A 21,719-nucleotide genomic window follows, 5' to 3' on the forward strand; every position below is an offset into this window, starting at 1 on the left:
ATCAACAGAACTGTTCTGCTGACTCACTCTAGCAGCCAGACCAGGAGGACCTTCAGCACTGGGTTTTGTGTGTCTTAGAAGTCAGAACTGGGGAGAGAGACAGGAGTCCTGTAGGGAGCTGTAAAAAAAACCCCAAACCAACCAACCAACCAAGAAGCAGCTAAGAAGTCTGTTTGCTGCTATTTAAGTTAAAAGTAAAGCAAATCCCTGGAACGGGGTAAATTTTGACCCTATCCAGGCTATATGTGGGTCCATCTGTCCTGTGTTAGGAGCAATGTGGGAATGCCACTTACTTAAAGGCCTTTTGCCAGATCCTTAACTAGTGTAAATCAGCATCACTTCACTGCCAGATCCTTAACTAGTGTAAATCAGCATCACTTCACTGCCTTCAATGGGGCTACTCTTTGTAGCTAGGGATCTGGCCGATAATTTTGAAGCTTTGACACATAGGAATTGCGTCATTGACTTCAGTGGGACTATTCACAGGCCCTTATAATGCAGACATTAGATGGTTATTTTTATGATTATCATTATGAGATGATGATTAGCAGTTTGATTCCAATAGGAGACTCTACTATCTTTGCTATATACATACCAGTTTTCCTTTCGAATAACCAACAATAAAACTCTTCAACTCAAATACTAAAGGATATTGGGGGGGGGGGGGTTTGTTGTTGTTTTTTTTTTAACGTAAGAATGCTAATTAAGCAAACCATTTTCTCAACATGACATTTTCATTCAACTATATCAGTGGTCCCCAACCTTTTTGGCTGGCGGGTGCCAGCCGAAGGACCACTGTGGCGGTGAGGCACCCGTCGAAATGCCGATGCCTCTCGATGACGTCGCTTGCCGTCAACAAGTGACGTCATGAGAGGCGTCCCCACAGAAATTCGGGAGCGACACCTCTCGATGACGTCACTTGTCTGTGACAAGTGTCGTTATTGAGAGGTGTCCCCGCAGAAATGACGCTGCGGCATTTCAACGGGTGCTCTCCCAGGGGCCAGGACGAGGGCGTATTAAGATGCCCCGGCAGGCGCCAGGGCACCCGCGGGCACCGCGTTGGGGACCCCTGAGCTATGTAATGCCTAGCCTATTTCTTCATAACAATGTTACGAAGCTTAACGAAGCCTGAGATACTTGGCAATCAGACTGCCAGTGCTGCAAATTCAGCTGAGGATCAAAAAGGCAAGCTGTTTTTGGTGCAGAATCTTTACTCTTGATGGCTTGCCTTTTTATAACTTGACCTTCATTACAATTTTGCTGCTGGTGCATGTGATAGAATAAAATTCATCTACCTCTGTCAGCATTAACGGTTCTGCAGAACTAAAAAATATGCAACAACTTTATAAAATAAGCACAGATGGATCACTGCGCCCAGGCAGCAGATTTGTTAACTGAGGAGGTTACTTTTCAGAGTATAGCAGTATTTTAAGGCAAGAAATGCCACTAAGTCTCATGCAGAATCTGACACGGGGATAGTTTTATACAGGCCACAATATGCCCTTAGCTTTAAGGAGTATTACTGGCTAAACCTATGAAACACATCCAGTTATTTTCCCACTTGTTGATCATATGAGTAATGCTTACATTATCTTGTTCTGTGGGAAAGGCACCGATTCCAACTCTAGTTGTATATACTTTTACAACTCCATATACTTCCCCAACATTCTGAGGCGGCATGCCCAAACCTGTGCAAACGCCTCCAACTGTACAATTCGAAGAGGTCACAAAAGGATACGTCCCTAATTAAAACAAAAAATAAATACATTAGAGGAGAACTGAAAAGTGCTGCCATACTTTCTGAGAAAGAAAAACACACTGGTCCTTAAATTATTTTTAAAAGTTAGTTAACCATATATACGGTAATGTCACACCTATTGGGAAGAGCTCATTGGTGGATTTTGTAAAGCTATGAAGAACACCAAAATGAATACAGTTTGCAGTTAGGTTCTCTTTTTCATATTTAATGAATTCCTAATTTTCTTCTGTGCAATGTGCATTCCTGTCCCCTCTGAAACCAACAGGAGATTTATCCTGCCATCAATTAGCACAGGATCAAGCCCAAAGAGTGAAGCAACTTTCAAGGGACATGCAAGCCACAAATTGGCATGAGTCACCTGAAAGTACTGTGTGTCTATTACATAGTACATTCACTCACAGCAATAAATAAATAAATAAATGAGGATTTTGAAAGGAGATTGAAGGAATGTCTACATTGCACACCACTGGCATGAGCATACATGTAACTACAAACTGCAGTGTTCACATTGTGGTATGTAGCTACATATGGCCATTGTGAAAGTAGAATGAATTATACTGTAAAAATAAGAATGGATTAGAGAAATGTTATATGCACCTTTAAGCAGAAATAAGAAATGATGAAATACAGGTGACAGGAAAAGAAACATTAGGCATAAATAACGATGCTAATGGTGAAACATTAACAGAAGATCGGTAATAGTAAGAAAATAAGATATGCATGCCTAGCCCGGGTAAACTTATCAGATTCTGGTTCCTTTGTTATCATGTTAAGTTCTCGCCCTTTTAGCTGTATAGATAAGATAATTTGTGTCTTGCCTGGTGCTCACATTATCTTGGTGTTATTAGCACAGCACTCTGCTAATAACACAGAGTAGTCTGACAAACTGTGAGTCCCGAGTCTAACTTTGACACCATGAAAGGGTCTGGTGGGGAGTAGGTAGTGGGGAAAGGTTCTGACAGTTCCCCACTGCTGGAACCTCTCCTCACCACAGAGAGCTGCTGGAGCCTTTCCACACTGAGTCTTTCCCTGCGGTAGTGGGCAGAGAGACACTACCTGCTAAAAGGATAAATGGACACAAATCAGATATCAGGAATGGCAATATACAAAAACCTGTAGGAGAGCACTTCAACCTCTCTGGCCACACTATAGCAGACCTTAAGGTGGCTATCCTGCAGCAAAAAAACTTCAGGACCAGACTGCAAAGAGAAACTCCTGAGCTTCAGTTCATTTGCAAATTTGACACCATCAGCTCTGGACTAAACAAAGACTGTGAATGGCTTGCCAATTACAGAACCAGTTTCTCCTCCCTTGGTTTTCACACCTCTACTGCTAGAACAGGGCCCCATCCTCCCTGATTGAACTAACCTCGTTATCTCTAGCTTGCTTGCTAGCATATATATACCTGCCCCTGGAAATTTCCACTACCTGCGTCTGACGAAGTGGGTATTCACCCACGAAAGCTCACGCTCCAAAACCTCTGTTAGTCTATAAGGTGCCACAGGATTCTCTGCTGCTTTCACAGATCCAGACTAACACGGCTACCCCTCTGATACCTGCTATGGAGTGGCACTGCTTGGGTGCCTAGAGAACTGTGTTGGATACATACCCTAAGGATTCAGGGGTGTCTTCAATCTTCTTGCCTAAACAATGTCTCACTGTCTACACTACTATTTATACCTGTGTTATCACGGTGTGCAGTATATGTACTCTCCATGTCACTGTAAGGAGATGCAGCACAGATGTACACCCTGAGAAAACACTAACATCCAGGAAAATACAGTATTTGCTATCTCAAATGTAGAGGTATAGCACGGAGAAAGTAGTTCTCTCAGGCAGGTAGTTCATAAGCCATGTAGGTAAAACACACTATCTTTATTTTAAGAAGCTCACAAAAGCCTGTAATATTGCATACTTTGAAGTATTTTAGTAATTTACTCTAAAAATATCTTTTCATACTGTAAAATAAAATGTGTATAGAAAGAACATCACCGCTAGCTAGCTCAGTTCTTTTCACAAAGTATTTTCACAGCTCTGCTCCACAACTGTGAGCTATGAAATATGACTTTTATAAATGCTAAGAAAAGCACATAGCAGTCCTGTTAAAAAGCTGAGTAAATTACTATGTGCAAAGTAACTTGTTAATTGCATTGACTGGTTTAGCCAACTATCACACCAACACCATTCAATAAGTTTTTCTTAAAAATCAAATCAAGGGCCAAATCCTGACCTCATGTGTGCATACTTTTACTGACTTCCAAAAAGCTTTAGAAGAATTTCCTAAATTTAGTTAACACCTCTTTTTTCTAAGACCCAAAACTCAAAGAGTAGTTTGATATTTTTGGAGGGGAAAATTTTAGTGTGGAGTCAAAATCTGACTTAAAATAGGAAGTCTAGTGCTTCCTCATAATACAAACACACATTTTCCACAAGAGAACCTATGCATGGCATAGCCACTAGACATTTTCCTTTCATGGCACATACATGCCACCTTGTTTCTCAGAAAAAGTTATACCTACCAAAATCAATGTCCAGTAATGCTGCATTTGCACCTTCTACTAAGATTTTCTTTGGTGGTCCATGTAGAGCCTCATGTATGAAATAAACACCATCCCTCACCATTGGTTTAATCCTTTCTATGTAGCCCTAAATAATACAAAAGGCTTTTTAAAGATTGGGTTTAATTAGTAAGTTATAAACCAGAATGATTAGGTGTACAATATACTCTAGTTATACGTTTCATTATGATAAAGCCAGCCAGAGGCCTCATGAGTACTGCTCTACCATATAAGTAATCAGGTTAGATTTTCAGTCCAACTGATACTGCCCATACTGACAACCCACTCTTTCCTTTGACATAGAGGAAATAAAGAAGTGGAGGATACACATTCAGAAATAATCCTTCCTAGACAATTCTTGAAAGATACTGGGCTTCCCTGAGGTGCTGGTCATCACCCAGTTCTATTTGATCAGAAAGATGTGAGGGGCACTGTGTGCTGGTAATGGGGGCAGAAGGCAAAGATCACAGATATGAGGATCTCTTCCTGAAAGGACAAAAAAAGCAAGCAAAAAATGAAAATCTAACCCACAATTTCTTAACACAGCATTTTGAATATTTTACACATACAAATCTGAAGACCAAATTAATACTCAAACATGAAGCTTAAAAGAAAACATTTTTATTGCATTCAGCATCTTATTTGCAAGTGTTAAAGACTTCTCACAAAAGCCAGTTCTCTAAAATTCCATTAGTGACAATCTGGAGCCAATGGCCTAATGTCTCTTTATATTTATGCTAATGGAGAGAAGGGTTGTCTTACTCTTACCTATAGGAACTAAGCATTTTGTAACATGCAGATTAGTACTGAGCATACATCCTGTCCCCCATGAGTATGAATAGACACTGTCCCGTACTAATGATTTGATTTACATGGAGCACACAGCTTTACTCTTTCAACTTTTTAGTATACCACTGTAAAAAGCATGGTAAATACAAGTCATTTCCCCTCAGGCACTGTGATGTTTTTATGTCTCCACTCCACACAGTAAACTGTTGATCTATTGGCTCCGCCCCTCAAATTTAGTGCATATGTAAGTATAATAAAAGGATTAAAAAACCTTCAACACGTAACTGATTCTCCATCAACAGGGCTCATAGAATTCCACAGATACAAAAGTTACATAGTTTTACAGATAACTGGAAGGGAAGAACTCCAAATGCTCCACTCTTCAACTCTTCTGTGTGTCAGGAAACTGGGTCCAATTATAACCAATAAACTGCTAAAAGGGTAACTTTTTCTAGTGGATGTTTGGTAATAAAATCTTTGCTCAAGTCTCTTTAGAATTCTAACAATTAACTGCAGTCTTCAGGCTTACATAGCTCTTAGTTCTCTCCCTGTTCTTCATCATAACAAAGTTGCTTTAAAAACCCCTAATTTTAATCTTACTTTTTTGGCTGATATATGTGAAGAAACACGAGGTGACACTTGTGTTCTAAGCACCCAATTCCTTTTTAATTTATAATAATCTTCCTGAAGCAGAATGTTCCAACAGAGCACAAAGTAAGACTGACAGTCTTCTTAAAATAAGAACTAGAAACCTATTTAACGATTGCTATTTTATCAGACATATGTGGGTTATTTATCAAAATAAAAACTCACAAAAACGTTTGATGATTTGCATTCTAGGGATTCACAATAAGAGCACATACAATTAAATAATTTGTTGTAACATAGAAATAATTTTACCTTGAGTTTTTTCAATTCCCCTTCAAGATCTATCTCTAAGGTTGGATATATAGCTTTGTACTGATTAGCTAACACTTTGAACCTGAAAGGCAAAAACAATTCTTCAATAATTTTGCTCAGCAATATTAAGATTTTATTTGCCACCTTTTGATATAAAGTTACTTTGTGATTACACAATTAAAAGAAAATTCAGATAGATGCATCCAGTTAAGACTTTTTGGAATATAAATTAAATTAGATATTTATCTGGAACATGCCAAAATATACCATTAATATAATTATACTATTAGTCTAAAAAGTTATGCTTGAAAGGTTACATTTCAAATATAAAACTAGAATTACCTCTCCGAAAATTCACCGAAATCTGAAACAAGATCACACATTCTGAGCCCACTTCGAGCTGCTTTTGAAGAATACACTGGACCAATCCCTTTTTTGGTCGTTCCCAAGCTTTCAAAAAAGTAAAAGTCATACATGTTACTCTCAAAGTTAGAAAATGAAAAGCTAATTTTAAAAGCAAACCAAGTTTTGACTAACAACATCTAACTTTGACCTCTGACCATTTTTTCTTAATGCTTAACTTAAAAATTTTAAATTTATGTGTGTTAAATATTTTTATATTTAAGAATTTAAAAGGAGTTTCATAACATTAAATCCTGTTTGTGAACATAATGTTTACATCTTTCATATATTTTAAGTGTTAATGTTTTTAAAAAAGCCAATATTCTGCTTTTTTCCCCCCTGCTTCACTGAAATTTCTTTTGTATAAATCCTGACAGGTTAATTTCCTCTCTAACTGCATGCGCAAGAAACTGATTTTGATGACCCTTTGATGATGTGAACTGAAATTAGCCAGGTACCAGATCATTTCCGAGATAGGTTTTATTTATCCAGAAGACAAAAACTTTCTCTTGAGAAAGAAAGATGGAGGAAGGCCTTGGGCACTGAAGTGACAAAAGACACAGGACTAATTTAAAATATGTATGTGAAATCTTTCAATAAAACACTAGACTCCACATAGGAACAAGAAGAACAGGAACTTTGCTCAGTATCAGAAGAGGACATTCATAGACGGAAGGTTCTAATTAGATTTGCAGAACCGCTAGCATATGAAAAATTAAGCAACTACTCTAAAACAAGAAGGTATCTAAACTGTTTCTCCTGAAACAATGTAGAACTGACACTAGCCTTCTTTAATCTGGAAACAGAGAACTACCGATGCCAGTGACATCACAAAATACAATTATTTGTCTCCACTGCTTTCAGAGAGGAAGTACAACTGAAAAACCTAGACCTGATTAGAAGAATGAGAAACAAGCTAATAAAATGGTAGTCTGCATGGCACTCGTCGCAGTTCTAGATCAAACAGATGGAACATTGTATTGAGAGACTGCAAAGCAATTTTATTCTCCATTTCCAATTAGAAAATAAAATAAGGCTTCAAAGAATCTAATCTTCTATTAAGTATATTGATATCTACTGATGAAAAACTATATTATTCCAAATTAATTAATTATTCATTGGTTGTACAAGACTTGAATTTTGGCAAAAACTGATGACTTTAGCAAGGATTCATCCTAATTTTTAATTCTAATGTCATGACATGTTTCACCAAAACAATTTTTTTTTTAAGTTTTAAAGGCATTTCTGAGAGGCATCATAGGAAAGCTCACCTAAAATAGGCTTAAAACCTGTGTCTAACCCATCCTAATTGGGTTAATACACAGCCACAATATACAGCCTTCTGAGGCATCATCCAGTGTTAACTGGATAGGGACATTAATGTTTAGGCTTCTAAATTCACACCAGTATTACTTTTGTGTACCCAGAAGTGCCTGAAAAACAAATGTTCAAGCCACTGAAAGTTTGCAATGTAAATTTAAGGCAGGACAAAACAAGTGAAACCAGTAAAAAGATCAAGGATGAGTTTGGAGTGAGAAATAGGGGAAAGGGAGCACAAAGTTACATAATACCATGTTATATTTGTATATAGACAAGATGTAACATGTGCCTTTTGCTTATCGGTATTAATACTCTTATTCCAAATTAAATAAAGCTTAAGTGAATTTTTAGGGAGAGCAGACTTGAGTGAAAGGAGGATATGTAAAAAGGGGAGAGGACAGAGTGGGTGGAGAGGGAAAGAAACTGGAGGCTGGCAGACATGATAGGGCCAGGAAGATGAATGGTTCATACGAAGCCATTGCATTTTCTGATAGAAAACGGTTCTGGGATGTCTAGTGTTGGACCCAGTACAGGATGCAGGAGAGGCAGAGGAGATTTTTGGAGCTCTGTCCCCGGAAAGCCCTGTGGAGAAGACAGCAGTTGTTGTTAGATGTTGCTGGGACTGTGTGTCCACATGCTGATTGTGGTAGGAAAAAGGTGACCAGGCTACTGTTTTATTTATCCCACAAAAACTATGGGATTTGTTTTTTGGTGGGCACTCATTGGAGTTGAAATGGGAGGAGGAATGGTGGAGAGTGGAAGAAGACCGAAAAGAAAGAGTAGGAAGGCAGAAAAAGGAAACTAAGAGAAAGAGAGGGAGATTCGGAAGCTGAGCAGATGGCAGTGGTAGCAGAGCAAAGGTGGACCAACAGCCACTGGCAAATTAGAGTGATGAGAGTGTCCAGATTTCAGAACTGAGTAAAGATATCAAAAGGCTGTAAAGTCCTTCTGGGCTCTTGGGGTGGAACAAGGAAAGCTCACAATTGCCTATACTACCATCAATTGTCATCAATATTGCTTTGGACAAAGACCTCCAAGGGTATGTACTTTTACTAAAGTGAATAGAGAAAACTTTATAGCAGTCTTAGGGAATGTCTACACTGCAGCGTGTACCTGTATGTTGGCATGCTCACGCACATGCAGACACATTAGGCAAGCCTGCCTTCAAACATACATATTGCAGAGCCAAATACACCCCATACTTTGTGTACCAGTGTCCACATTGGCAGTGCAATTAAGTATGTTTTGGGCTAGGATTCCTGGGGAAGTATCCTAGGTATCTTAGGACCTCACCACAGTCATGTTGCTTAATGAAGGTTCTCACAGACTACAATGATAAGCCTAGTACAAAAATCTATATGGAACAGAACAACACTGGAGCTGCTCTAGGAAATTGTTTGTGATGTACTGTGAGAGAACTCTTCTGTCCTTTCCAGATCCCTTTGTGGAAGCAGTTTTAGTCTGTCAACACATTTAGCCAAGGCACTTATTACTGTTTCAGTCATTTGTCAAAATGCAGACTTATCAAGACAACAGTGCATCTATCTTCTTGTGAACTTTATCAGAAGGGCTTGACATTTTTAATGGAAGCTCGGATTCTGCAAATATCTGAAGGAAGAACATAGTTCCCTGGTTATGAAAAAAATACTGTGATATTAGGAATGTACATAATACAGAGGGCATCAATCCAGTATTGTTTAATATCTGTATAGAAACCTCCTGTGTACTGGGTGAATAGTAACTGAAAATATGCATCTTGTTAGGTTGAGAGTCATGAACCATCTCCTAATTCTAATGACTGAATTATTGCTGCCAGGATCACCGTTCTGCATTTTTGCTGTTTTACATATCTGTTCTGTGCCCAGATCTAAAACTGGTCTCTATCCCTCTTTTTGGGAATTGGGAGGTATTTTGAATAGAATCTCTTTCCATTGTGTTGCACAGGAACTGGTTCTATTGCTTCTAAGCTCAGCAGTGAAGTCACTTCTTGTTGTAGTAACTGATTGTGAGGGGATCCCTGAAGAGGGATAGGGATGTGTAAGAGGGAGACCCTTGAAATTGATGATGGAACCAAAAGTTACGGTTTCCAAAACACTTTTGTCCAATGTTATATACTCCCAAGCATACTGAAACTGGTGGCATCCAAAAGGAGAGAGGGGGAATAGGATGCTGTAGCTATAAAGATGGTTGAGAGATTCGAACAAGCCATTAGAACTGTTGCTTGGAGGATATAGATGGCTGGGAAAATGTAGTTGTAGCAGATGGAGGGTTTTTTTTTTTTTTTTGAGTAAGTTGGTCTCTTGGCCAGAGGTTCAGAGGGTCTGTGACAGCAGTAGGCAACCTATGGCACACGTGCCAAAGGTGGCACACAAGCTGATTTTCAGTGGCACTCACTTGCCTGGGTCCTGACCACTGGTCCAGGGGGCTCTGCATTTTAATTTAATTTTAAATTAAGCTTCTTAAACATTTTAAAAACCTTATTTACTTTACATACAACAATAATTTAGTTATATATTATAGACTTCTAGAAAGAGACCTTCTAAAAACATTAAAATGCATTACTGGCATATGAAACCTTAAATCAGAGTGAATAAATGAAGATTCAGCACACCACTTCTGAAAGGCTGCCAATCCTTGGTCTATGATATCCTGACTATAGGGCTGGGCATGCTCTTTTAGTAGGTCTCAGAGGGCACAATCTCCTCTTATTTACAGGAGTATAAATTCTAAGGGATCTCAATGTGGCTCTCAAGTTCTTTAAAATGTATAATGAGGCATCTGTTGATACAGCAAAAGAGCTTGTCACCATCAATGGGGAGGTCTTTAATGGTACTTTGAACCTTTCTTGGAAAGCCAGACAATAGTTCCAAGATGCTCTTCTCATGACCCTTGCAGTGGATATAGACCGTGCTGCAGTATCTAAGGAGGCCTGGAATGATGATGTTGCTAGAAGCTGATCCTCTTGAATAGTGGCTTTAAACTGATTACAAATATTTTTCTGGCAAATGTTTAATAAAGGAATAAAGTCTGTTGTAATTTAAGTAATCATATTTGGCCATGAGCGCCTGATGCTTCACTATTCTGAAATATGGATGAAGCATAGGATTTGCTGCCAAAAAGATTTAGCCTCTTATGTTCCTTGCTGTATAGGATGGACTTAGAGCTATGTTGTATGCCTCTTTCACTGGTGGCCTCTACTACTGGGGAGTTCGGAGCTGGGTGAGTTTTTATCTGCTCTCTTGCAGGTGGGTGCTGCTGTAGTTGGGATATGCCAAACAGTCTTAGCGGGCTCCGTAAGAGCTTCATTCACTGGAATGGCAATTCTCATCGACGATGAGATGTGTAAGATATTTAGGCGCTTATGGTGGAACTCCTGAAAGGATTATGAAGTGTGTCAGCAATTTGCTTCATCAGATCCTGAAACTGAAATCATCTGCTATAGAAGGTAGTGGAAACATGCCAGCTTCATCAGGTGAAGAAGAGTCAGAAGAGAGGTGAAGAAGAGTCAGAAGAGATGAGGTCACCTCATCTGCCCTTGCATCTTGTTCAAAGGTCTCTTCCTCTGGCATGACTAGTAGTAAAGGGGTTTGAGAGAATGGGTCGTCCTCTGTTCCCTATGGTGGCATGAAGACGTTGTTGGCAATATAATGCCTACGGATCCCAGCAAGTCCTCAAAGGGGGGCCACAAAGCATGGATGCCTCCACCTATTTGTGTTCATGCCAAAGGGTATCATTTGAGGTCTATCCTTCTGTAAAATATCAGTGTAAGAGGGAGAGATGTATTCCAGAATAGACACGGGAACCCTGCACAGAGATCTGAAGAATCCTCTTCCATAATCAGGGTGAGGGTAAGGAGAAAGAGGAAGACTGTTCAGTTTGAAAGTTAGACAAAAGCACGCATGGTTCCCTATGTGATATAGATGTCAATGACTGAGAGGGTCTTGAGGCTAACAAACCCTCAGCACTCATTAAATAGGGGAGAGACTGGCTTCAAAGAAACTATCAAGTCCTTAGGGAACCTGAACTCTTAAGGCGCTGATGGTAACAGACTGAGAGCCTATGGAGGATGGCTTCAATACCGATGTAGTTGGCACCAAGCACTTGTCCTGGAAGTGCATCAGTTCCGATTTCCTCAGTACCATCTGCTGTCTAGCTGTCACTGTACAGCTGAGATCCTTTGGAGATTTACTCCCTACCTCCTTCTGTTTAGAGGCAGATGCAAATGAGGACTTCAGTGCCCTTGAAGTACTCGGTGTCACAGTACCACCTACCTCTTTAGCTGTCTCCAGTGACCAACATCTTGATGTTGACAGGGCACTAGCAGTACTGGTAGGTCTCTATACAGGGTATCCTCTGTCCCTGGATCTGAACCTGGACATAAGGCTTGCTCCATCATTAGATGTTTAAAACTTGATCTTCCTATTTTTTTAGGAGCTACCCTTGAAGGCTATGCAGATCTTGCACTTATGGGTATCACATAAAGAGGGGAGCCACTGGGAATGCCTGTCACTGATCAGAATAGCCTCACAGCAGGAGAGGCCCCTTTTGAATCCAGCATTCCCATGGAAAAAATACTAAAAGAGACAACTCAAGAAAGGGAAATTCTAGCACTTCTAGTTAAATATATCAAAAGAATAAAAGGATTTTTAAGAGAAAAAAAGGCAGGAAAAAAGGAAACACTAAAAGGCAAGTAACTATAAACAATGCTAAATAGGTAACAGACATGTTGCAGACTCCATCTCAGACCAAAAGCAGTTGAGAAGGAACTTAAGAGTGGTTCACTCATGCAGCCCTATATAGCCTTGGTGCAGGGCACAAGGATGTATGTGGAGCATGCACAATCGAGGTACCACTATCAAAAATCTCTGATCAAGGATGCAGGCATACCTAGGTGGAGTATGTGAGTACACAGACAAATGGGAGAGCACAAAGAAACTGAGACAATACTAATCAACATGATAGGCAGGAATCTCAGTAAACCAGCTACCTTATAGTTGTCAAGTTTTTTGTAGGTATCACAATAGATGTGAGTTTTAAAGATGGATTTGAAAAAGGACAATTAAGTGACTTTGTAAATGCTTACACAAAGCTCTTCCCATTTGCCAGGGGCAGAACAGGAGAAAATGCAAAGGTACTCATTTGAAATTTTAACAAGTGGGTAAGAAAGGCTGGCATTATTGGTAGCATGGAGGCAAAAGTCTTGACAGCACACAAGAGATGACAGGTGGGGGAGGAGGACATCATGGGCCTTTGAAGTGAGACAAGTAGTTTGTGTTTGATGAGATGAAGTGGAGCCCAGTAGAGGGATGCGAAGAGAGGAGTGAAATGGTCAAAGTAATAAGCTAAAAGTGATTTTTGAAGCAATGTTTTGAATGACTATGGGGGAGCAAGACTGAGTTTGCCAACAGTTTTCTGTTTGATTCAAATAAACACTTTTCAGAGTGTTCCATGGAACGCAGCTGATTCCATCAATACTTTTGATGGAAACCAGGTAGGCTAGCTAGCCAGCCTGATTGTTTAGTTCTCTACCCACCCAGTAGGTATATTGTTGGTCATTACCAATCCAGACTAGATTCAAACCAGCAGTCTTGAAACAAAAGGTTACTTTCTGTTAGCACTGAGACTGGATCTCTCAGGGATAGATAACAATACTGTCTTCAGCCTCAGGACACAGAAAATCTGACCCCTACATATATTGTATTTTATTACTCACTTAACTAAAATGGTGAGAATTTGACAAGCTTTGTTTCACCATCAGCTTTAACAAGCTTGAAGCATTACATGACTGGTGTGAGATTTCCACAATATACATCACCAGAATGATACAAAATAGAGTTAAAGAACTTAATATTCAGATTTCTTCTTTGTAAATTAAAAAGGAAAATTAAAGAAATGAAGAGTACAAACTACATATTAGTTTGAGTGCAGATTAACATGGGGAAAATAATCATTTACTGGTTAGGTAACAAACCAGTCTACTGAAGTGTTTTAAGTTTGCTATAGAGAGGTTCTCTCACAGCTAGCTGAGGATAAACAGTGCTTCTATTACAAATGTCATCATGCAGTGACTTGTAAGTGGGCCGTAAAAAATTGTTCTTAGCTAAAAGTTGGCATGCAGACATCATGAAAAAAAAAAATTCTTAGTTTGCTTTTTAATTCTTAAATGAATTGGAAATGAGACCTAGCTAGCACTGGACAAAGACAAGCATGTCGTTTTCAGCATGACCATGGGCAAAAGTAACTGAAAGCTATTACCATCCAGTAGTGGCTTATGTGCAGTGAGAGTGTCTCAGTGCATTTCCCTGAGCACAAGTGTCCACTTCATGAAGTCAGTCATGTATGATACCTCTTACTAGCAGCAACACCAAGAGTTAATTACTCATTCGTCCATATACACAAACCTTCCATAGCCTGGCTGAAATATATTGGCACCTTAGAAATTCACATATGTTTATTTTCATTTGCAGATATATGTTATGTTGTTCATTCAGCCAGCTGCTTCCATCCATGATTAGGTTGTAAGTTTTAAAATTCATAAAAAAAGCTCAAATAGAACAGAGATAGCAGGTGGCATATAATACACAGCATGAACATTCATGTTTCATGTGCACTTCTGAACAAGGCAAAATTAGTCAACGTTACTTCAGTTCTGCCGGTCTTCATAGTATCTCAGATTTTTCAGCCCTTGAGACAACAGTACTGAAAGATATGTCTCTTCCTAACGAGCCAGTTTAAGTTCTAGGAAGTGTCAGCTGATTTGTCCCTTTCTGTACCAAAAATATTGTGGTATGACCATACTTTAAGAGTATGATCCTATTATTTGTCATTGATGGGACACTTATGTTAAGATAGGTCTAAAAATGAACCCCGGAATACTTCATGCTACTTTATCATTATTTTATTGTCATTAGGGTTTGTCAAGCTTTGAACACTGGATTTTTTTGTTTTAAACTTCATACTCCAATATTTTAAAACACACAAGAAAATTACATACTTCTTTCCTGCTTGCTCTTGTCTTTGTTGTTCTTGAATGCCATCAGCAGCCTGATGAAAGTCAAATACTAAGGAAATAAAAGAAAAACCCTTAAAATGCAAATTTGGACAAGACTACACGTGCAACAATTTGAAACTGAAATTAATGATATACCCATGATTTTTTCTCTATTTCTTTTGAGTGCAGATTAACATGGGGAAAATAATCCTATATTGGTTAGGTAACATAAGCCATTCTATTAAAGTGTTTTATGTTTGTTATCAGAGAGGGTCTCTCACAGCTAGCTAAGGATCAACAGTGCTTTTTTCCCCCTATATTGAGAACAAAACGGTGAACTCCAAATAAGAGGCATCCTGTAAAGTTTGGAGCTCTCTTCCTTTTTGTAAGTTACATGTTCTATTTTGAAAGGTCTTCAATATAAAAAAAAAAAAAAAAAAAAAAAAAAAAAGCAAGCTTCTGTAGCATCTAACAAGTCTGAAATTCTTTTAGTGTTCTAATTGCCAAATACTGTACCACAAAGCTGCATATGCTTTAAAAAGACTTTCAGAGAGTAATTAGCATTCTTTCCAATTTTATACTGGCCTGAAGGACGAGGGAAAATACACATACAACCCAATAAGCCCAGCAAAAGAGATTTAGTGACAAGTTATATCGCCAAAAAACAAGTGAGACATTTTAACTAGGGCTGTCAAGCAATTAAAAAAATTAATCATGATTAAATCATGCTCTGTTAAATAATAGAATACTATTTATTTTAAATATTTTTGAATATTTACTACATATTCAAATATATTTTAATTACAACGCAGAATACAAAGTGTACAGTGCTTACTTTATATTGTTTTTACAGTGCAAATATTTGCAATAAAAAATTATTTTTCAATTCACCTCATAAAAAGTACTGTAGTGCAATCTCTTAAGCATGAAAGTTGAAGTTACAAATGTCAAATCATGTACAAAAGAAACTGCATTCAAAAATAAACCAGTGTAAAACTTTAGAGCCTACAAGTCCACTTAGTCCTACTTTTTGGTCAGCCAATCAGACAAACAAGGTTGTTTACAATTTGAAGGAGATAATGGTACCTGCTTCTTGTTTACAATGTCACCTGAAAGTGAGAACAGGCATTCGCATGGCACTGTTGTAGCTGGTGTCGCAAGATATTTACATGCCAGATGCACTAAAGATTCATATGTCCCTTCATGCTTCAACCACCATTCCAGAAGGCATGCTTCTGTGCTGTTGATGGGTTCTGCTTGATAACAATCCAAAGCAGTGTGGACTGATTCATGTTCATTTTCCTCATCTGAGTCTAATGCCACCAGTAGAAGTTGGATTTTCTTTTTTGGTAGTTCTGTAGTTTCTGCATCAGAGTGTTGCTCTTTTAAGACTTCTAAAAGTATGCTCCACACCTTGTCCCTCTCAGATTATGGACGGCACTTCAGATTCTTAAACCTTGGGTCAAATGCTGTAGCTATATTTAGAAATCTCACATTGGTACCTTCTTTGCATTTTGTCAAATCTGCCATGAAAGTGTTCTTAAAATTAACATGTACTGGGTCATCATCCAAGACTGCTATAACATGAAATATATGCAGAATCCGGGTAAAACAGAGCAGGAGACATACAATTCTCTCCCCAAGGAGTACAGTCACAAATGTAATTGACTGATTACTTTTTCAACAAGCATCATCAGCTTGGAAGCATGTCCTCTGGAATGATGGCCAAAGCATAGAAGGGATATACAAATCTTTAGCATATCTGGCATGTAAATATCTTGCACTGTCGGCTACAACAGTGCCATGAGTGTACCTATTCTCACTTTCAGGTGACATTATAAATAAGAAGTGGGCAGCATTATCTCTCATAAACATAAACGAACAAGTTTGTCTTAGCGATTGGCTGAACAAGAAGTAGGACTGAGTGGACTTGTAGGCTCTACAGTTTTACACTGTTTTGTTTCTGAGTGCAGTTATGTACTCAAAAAACACCTGCGTTTGTAAGTTACACTTTCACGATAAAGAGATTGCACTACAGTACTTGTATGAGGTGAACTGAAAAATACTATTTATTTTTTCATTTTTACAGTGCTTATATTTGTAAAAAATTTAAAAAGTGTGTGCGGTACACTTTGTATTGTGTTGTAATTGAAATACATATTGAAAATGTAGAAAAACATCCAAAAATATTTAATAAATTTCAAATGCTATTCTATTATAAGTGCAATTAATCATGATTAATTTTTTAAAATTTATTTAGTTAATGGTGTAAGTTAAGAGCGATTGACAGCCCTAATTTTAAGCTTGTTTTAACTCATTGTGGGGAGAGCTCAAACTGCATAAACTATCTACCAGGAAGACATTTATCAACAGAAAAATGACTGAAGAGGGGGGGAATTTTGGACTAGTAAAGCCATCCCAATAAAGATGAAGAATGTAGAAGAGTTTTACACAGTTCAACTGCAAATGTTTGGGAATAATACATTACTCCTAAAACAAAGAAAGAGAGCTTACTGAAAACACTGCTCATGCTAAGCCTTTCACATTTGCTTTGTATCTTGTTAAACAAAACAAAAAAAATAAGGTGGGCGGAAACTCATGCCAAATATAATTAAGGTACAGCACTGCAGGAGACTACCGGTCACCTGATATCACTGTGTAAGTTTATTTTTCTTAAAAACAATAAATTCCTGAAGTCCAGTAATGATTGCATTGGACCTGAAATCATCTACTAAATGCACACACAGGAAGGATAACAAAAAAACAGTCTCAGCTTTAATGAGTACTCTAGTCTTTCTGCAACACAAATTGCTTTTTTGGTATTCCTACCTCTTCCCCATAGTTTAAAAATGATCAAACTCCTTAGATTACCCCAAACAGTTAGAACCATTTTATTTTAAAGAAAATTATTTAGATTGGTTAAACTGCTTATACCACATTAAGGCATTATAATATTTTAAATTACAATACACAGAACATGGGTGGAGGGATACAAGAGTCAGAAGGCTGGTCAATGGGTGAAAAGGTACCTATTACAGAGGAATCATCTAACACCTCCTGTCAACATTTTAACTATCCATACTGTGCAAGTCCCTTTCCTGCAAGCTGGGCATAAGCTTTTACCAGAAGTCAACTAAAACTTATAGAAAAGTACACCTAGCTTTATGTTTTGTCTTTTAAACACTAACTCAACAGGGCTTTATGTCTCCAGGACAGCCACGGAATATGGCTAGTCTGATCTCCAGCTACAGGCTAGCAGGACAACTCAGAGGCCATGTATCAACGATCATGAGGCAAATCTACTGTGCAAGCAAACCTCCAGGCTGATTCCATTCAGAAAAGTTCAAAACATCCACACTAAGCAGACCAATTACTGATAATGGTAGTCAGCAACTGGTCTTTCTGAACTAGGATCGTGTCTACACAGGGGAAGTTAACTGGCACAGCTATTCCAGAATAACTCCCCGTGTAGACATTATTCTGGAATAAAAGTGATTTTATTCATTCCAGAATGATTACTCTGCTTTGTGAGCAGAGTAGTCACTTTTTATCCAGACTACTGTCTGCACAGGAAGTATTCCAGCGTTTCTGTTGTGGAATAACTTATTCTGCAATAGCTATGACTGTCAAGTTCTCTATGTAGACAGTGCCTAGGTCTCAATCACATTTTCTTTTACATTAGTGAAACTTTTCAGTTCTTCTCCAGAGACACCCGTTGCTGTGGAGTATCAACACCTGGGGCATGGCTACACTTGCAAATGTAGAGCGCTGGAAGTTAAACCAGCCCTCGGAGAGAAGAGTAGGGAAAGCGCTGCAGTGTGTCCACACTGTCAGATTCAAGCGCACTGGCGTGACCACATTAGCAGCTCTTGCAATGCCACAGAGAGCAGTGCATTGTAGTAGCTATCTCACCATGCACGTGGCTACAACGTGCTTTTCAAATGGGGGGGAGGAGGAAGTGGAGTGTGAAAGGGAGTGTGTTGTGTGTATGTAGGGGGAGAGAGAGTGTGGGTTGTTGGGGGGCTGAAAGCATGTCAGCATGCTGTCTTGTAAATTCAGACAGCAGCAGACCTCTCTCTCTCTCTCACACACACACACACACACACACACACCCCCCATTCCACAGTAATGGCTGCTTTGTCTTGGAGCAGATAAGCATGCCCGCTGTCAGAAACAGAGCTTTGAAAGGGTATATCCGCATTCCTACAGCCGATTCCAAAACAATGACAAGAGTGGCTACTTGACTTAAGGGGATGATGGGACGTTTCTGGAGGCTGATCAGAGCGCAATAATGCAACACCTCATTTACATTGAAGATGGGGGGTTTCAGCTGAGGCGCAGCAAGCTTTATGCTTCTTGTGGAGGTAGATTACCAGGGGCGCTAAAGCTGCAGGTGCTCTAACTGCCTTGCCAGTGTGGACAGGTCGTGAGTTAGGGTGCCTGAGGTCGCTTTAATGCACTCTAACTTGCAAGTGTAGCCAAGCCCTTGGTGAAATTCCCAGGGTACACATACCTATGGAGGTCTCTACATACATTCACTAAACTCTATTATATAGGTTTAGCCTTTAGACAGGTGCAGAAAGAACAAATGGTCAGAGAAGTCAGTAATTAAAAGGCCTCTAGCTTAAAGCATTTTTGGATGGTTGGGAGGGCCACTCACTTTAAATCTAATTTTATCACGGGACACTCTAAATCTGATTTTACTACAAGGTCTGTGTCCAAAGGGTTATAACTTGAAGTCACTGTTTAATTGGTGTTCTCCAAAAGCCCATGTGATCCTTGAGAGATCAAGGTTTCCTATGAAGAGAGCACAAATTCTATATTGAAATGGAAAATGAAGCCTTCAAGCATTCAAGTAACTTTTGAATTGCTTTCTGAGAAAACATGACATGCATTTAGAATTAGCTTAATGAGTCATCAAACTAAAATGTTTGAGTCTAGAGTGGTCCCACATTTTTCAAAATGAAAAAAAGGTAATATTAAAGAAGCTATAGTGCCTAACACAATCAAGCCCTGATCCCTGACTGGAACCTTTGGCCACTACAATAATGATACTAAAATACAGATAAAATAAAATTGTCAGCTATTCAGTGCCTTTGAAAAGTCTGAGGAAATTCTTATGGGAATAAATAAAAATAGATACAGTGTGCCATCTTACCAATATGAGCTCTGTCGGAAATTATTAATCGTTTCTCCCAGCCTTCTAGTCCTTAAAAACAAGTGAAAAAGTTTAAATTATGTTTTGTATATCATTTTTCTTTTCATGATGGAATAAGCAAAACTTCTAAAAGACTAATTATAGATTTGAAAATGGAAGTCATTTAAAAGAAGTACCAAACTCAGTCACCATCTTATTTCAGAAAAAGCAAACACAATTTTCAATTGTTAAGGTCTGACTTGAACCTACAAAGCCAGGAAATGCAGACTGCCTATTAGAAGTTGAAACTTCTAGGCATTCTACACACACTAGGGAAATTTTTCAAGTTTCTCACTGTTGCTAAAACAAGCTCAGCTGTTCTGCTACCAATGTTAGAATTTTTTTCCTTCTGGGTTTCTTTAAAATGGCTACAGAAGTTGGATAAATACATTTTCCATCAGGTTACTATCTGGCATTCCTATAATTGGCCATAGGTCCATTATTTGGCATTTAATTTAAAAAGTGTATTTTTAAGTCACTAAATTATAAATGATTGATAAATATACTAGAATGCATAGAGATGCCAAACTGAAGCATACGTATTAACACTGTAAGAGTTATATGCAGACTGATTATAGTAAGTGACTGCACACGAACAGCATCTTATTGTCAATATATTAAGTCTATGGTTTAAAACTGACAAAGGTAACTATGGGTAATTTACATTTTAGAATGCATCTTTCTAGGAGGCTCTAAGGAGACTCCTGATGGGAGCTACAGGGAATAACAGAGCTCTGGGAGTCCCTGCAAGATTGCTGCCAGAAGTGAGCAAAGAGAGGAGCTCCAGTAGGACACAGCCATCTTGTTTCTCATGGCCTCCAGGCTAGGGATAGCACTGCTGGCTAGATACTGGAAAGCACCAATCCCGCCTTTTAAAGTAATATCTTGAAAGGCTGTTCTCACCTTTTCCTTTTTTTACATTTTTCTCTGCTTCTTCAAACAGTCCTGGCAAGTGAATCACCACACCATTTCCTAAAGGAAATCAGGAATACAAAGTTTAACGTATGATGCCAGACATGAAAAAATTAGTTTCTTACAAATCCACGATTCATTTTTCTGCATATAGAATATTTTAAGACATACATTTCAAAAACTGTTCCATTATACTACTTTCATCCTTAGGAATTTAAGGTATAAGAGACTTCCTGATCTACAGCTAAAGTATTTGAGTCCCTAGCTGAATGCACTGAACTCCTCTAAATGGGAAATTTAACGTTCTCATTATATCAGGATGAAAAATAACTGCATTCCTGTCAGTCACACAGTGGTATTTCTCCTTCATCATCTCCAAAAATTAGTTCGTTTCACAGACTTACTTTTAATAGGACAGTACCAGCTATTTTAAAATATTCTTATGGTTTTTACAAGCCTTTATTTCTGTTTTCTCTAGAGATATTGATATTTGAATACGTTACTCTCACCCTGTGATGCAAAAACAAATAAAGTCAATGTTGTCATCGTGCTAGCAAAAAGAGAAATTGTATCAAGGAGTGAGATGAGGTTGCTCATAGTCATTCTCTCCTATTAGCAATTAGGATCACTGCACTTGCCTTTTTAGGGAACAGGTAAATAGTACATAACTGCTTTCAACTACCTGAAAGGGGGTTCCAAAGAGGATGGATCTAGACTGTTCTCAGTGGTAGCAGATGACAGAACAAGGAGTAATGGTCTCAAGTTGCAGTGTGGGAGGTTTAGGTTGGATATTTGGAAAAACTTTTTCACTCAGAGTGGTGAAGCACTGGAATGGGTTACCTAGCGAGGTGGTGGAATCTCCTTCCTTAGAGGTTTTTAAGGTCAGGCTTG

At 38.6% G+C, this 21,719-nt stretch overlaps 1 protein-coding gene across 1 annotated transcript in view; it reads right to left on the reverse strand.

Annotated features, from left to right (window-relative positions):
- ADSS2 (adenylosuccinate synthase 2) overlaps nt 1-21,719 on the reverse strand; it is a 95,528-nt gene that overhangs the window by 14,422 nt on the left and 59,387 nt on the right. Inside the window, exons 4-10 of the mRNA XM_075063478.1 lie at nt 20,820-20,888; nt 19,878-19,928; nt 14,723-14,789; nt 6,349-6,456; nt 6,007-6,088; nt 4,279-4,405; nt 1,524-1,742 (exon numbers count right to left, since the gene is read on the reverse strand). Of these exons, the coding sequence (XP_074919579.1) occupies nt 1,524-1,742; nt 4,279-4,405; nt 6,007-6,088; nt 6,349-6,456; nt 14,723-14,789; nt 19,878-19,928; nt 20,820-20,888 (723 nt within the window). The remainder of the gene's footprint in view (nt 1-1,523; nt 1,743-4,278; nt 4,406-6,006; nt 6,089-6,348; nt 6,457-14,722; nt 14,790-19,877; nt 19,929-20,819; nt 20,889-21,719) is intronic.

The sequence above is a fragment of the Chelonoidis abingdonii genome, chromosome 3 (genome assembly GCF_003597395.2).
Source record: "Chelonoidis abingdonii isolate Lonesome George chromosome 3, CheloAbing_2.0, whole genome shotgun sequence".
Taxonomy (NCBI): Eukaryota; Metazoa; Chordata; order Testudines; family Testudinidae; genus Chelonoidis; species Chelonoidis abingdonii.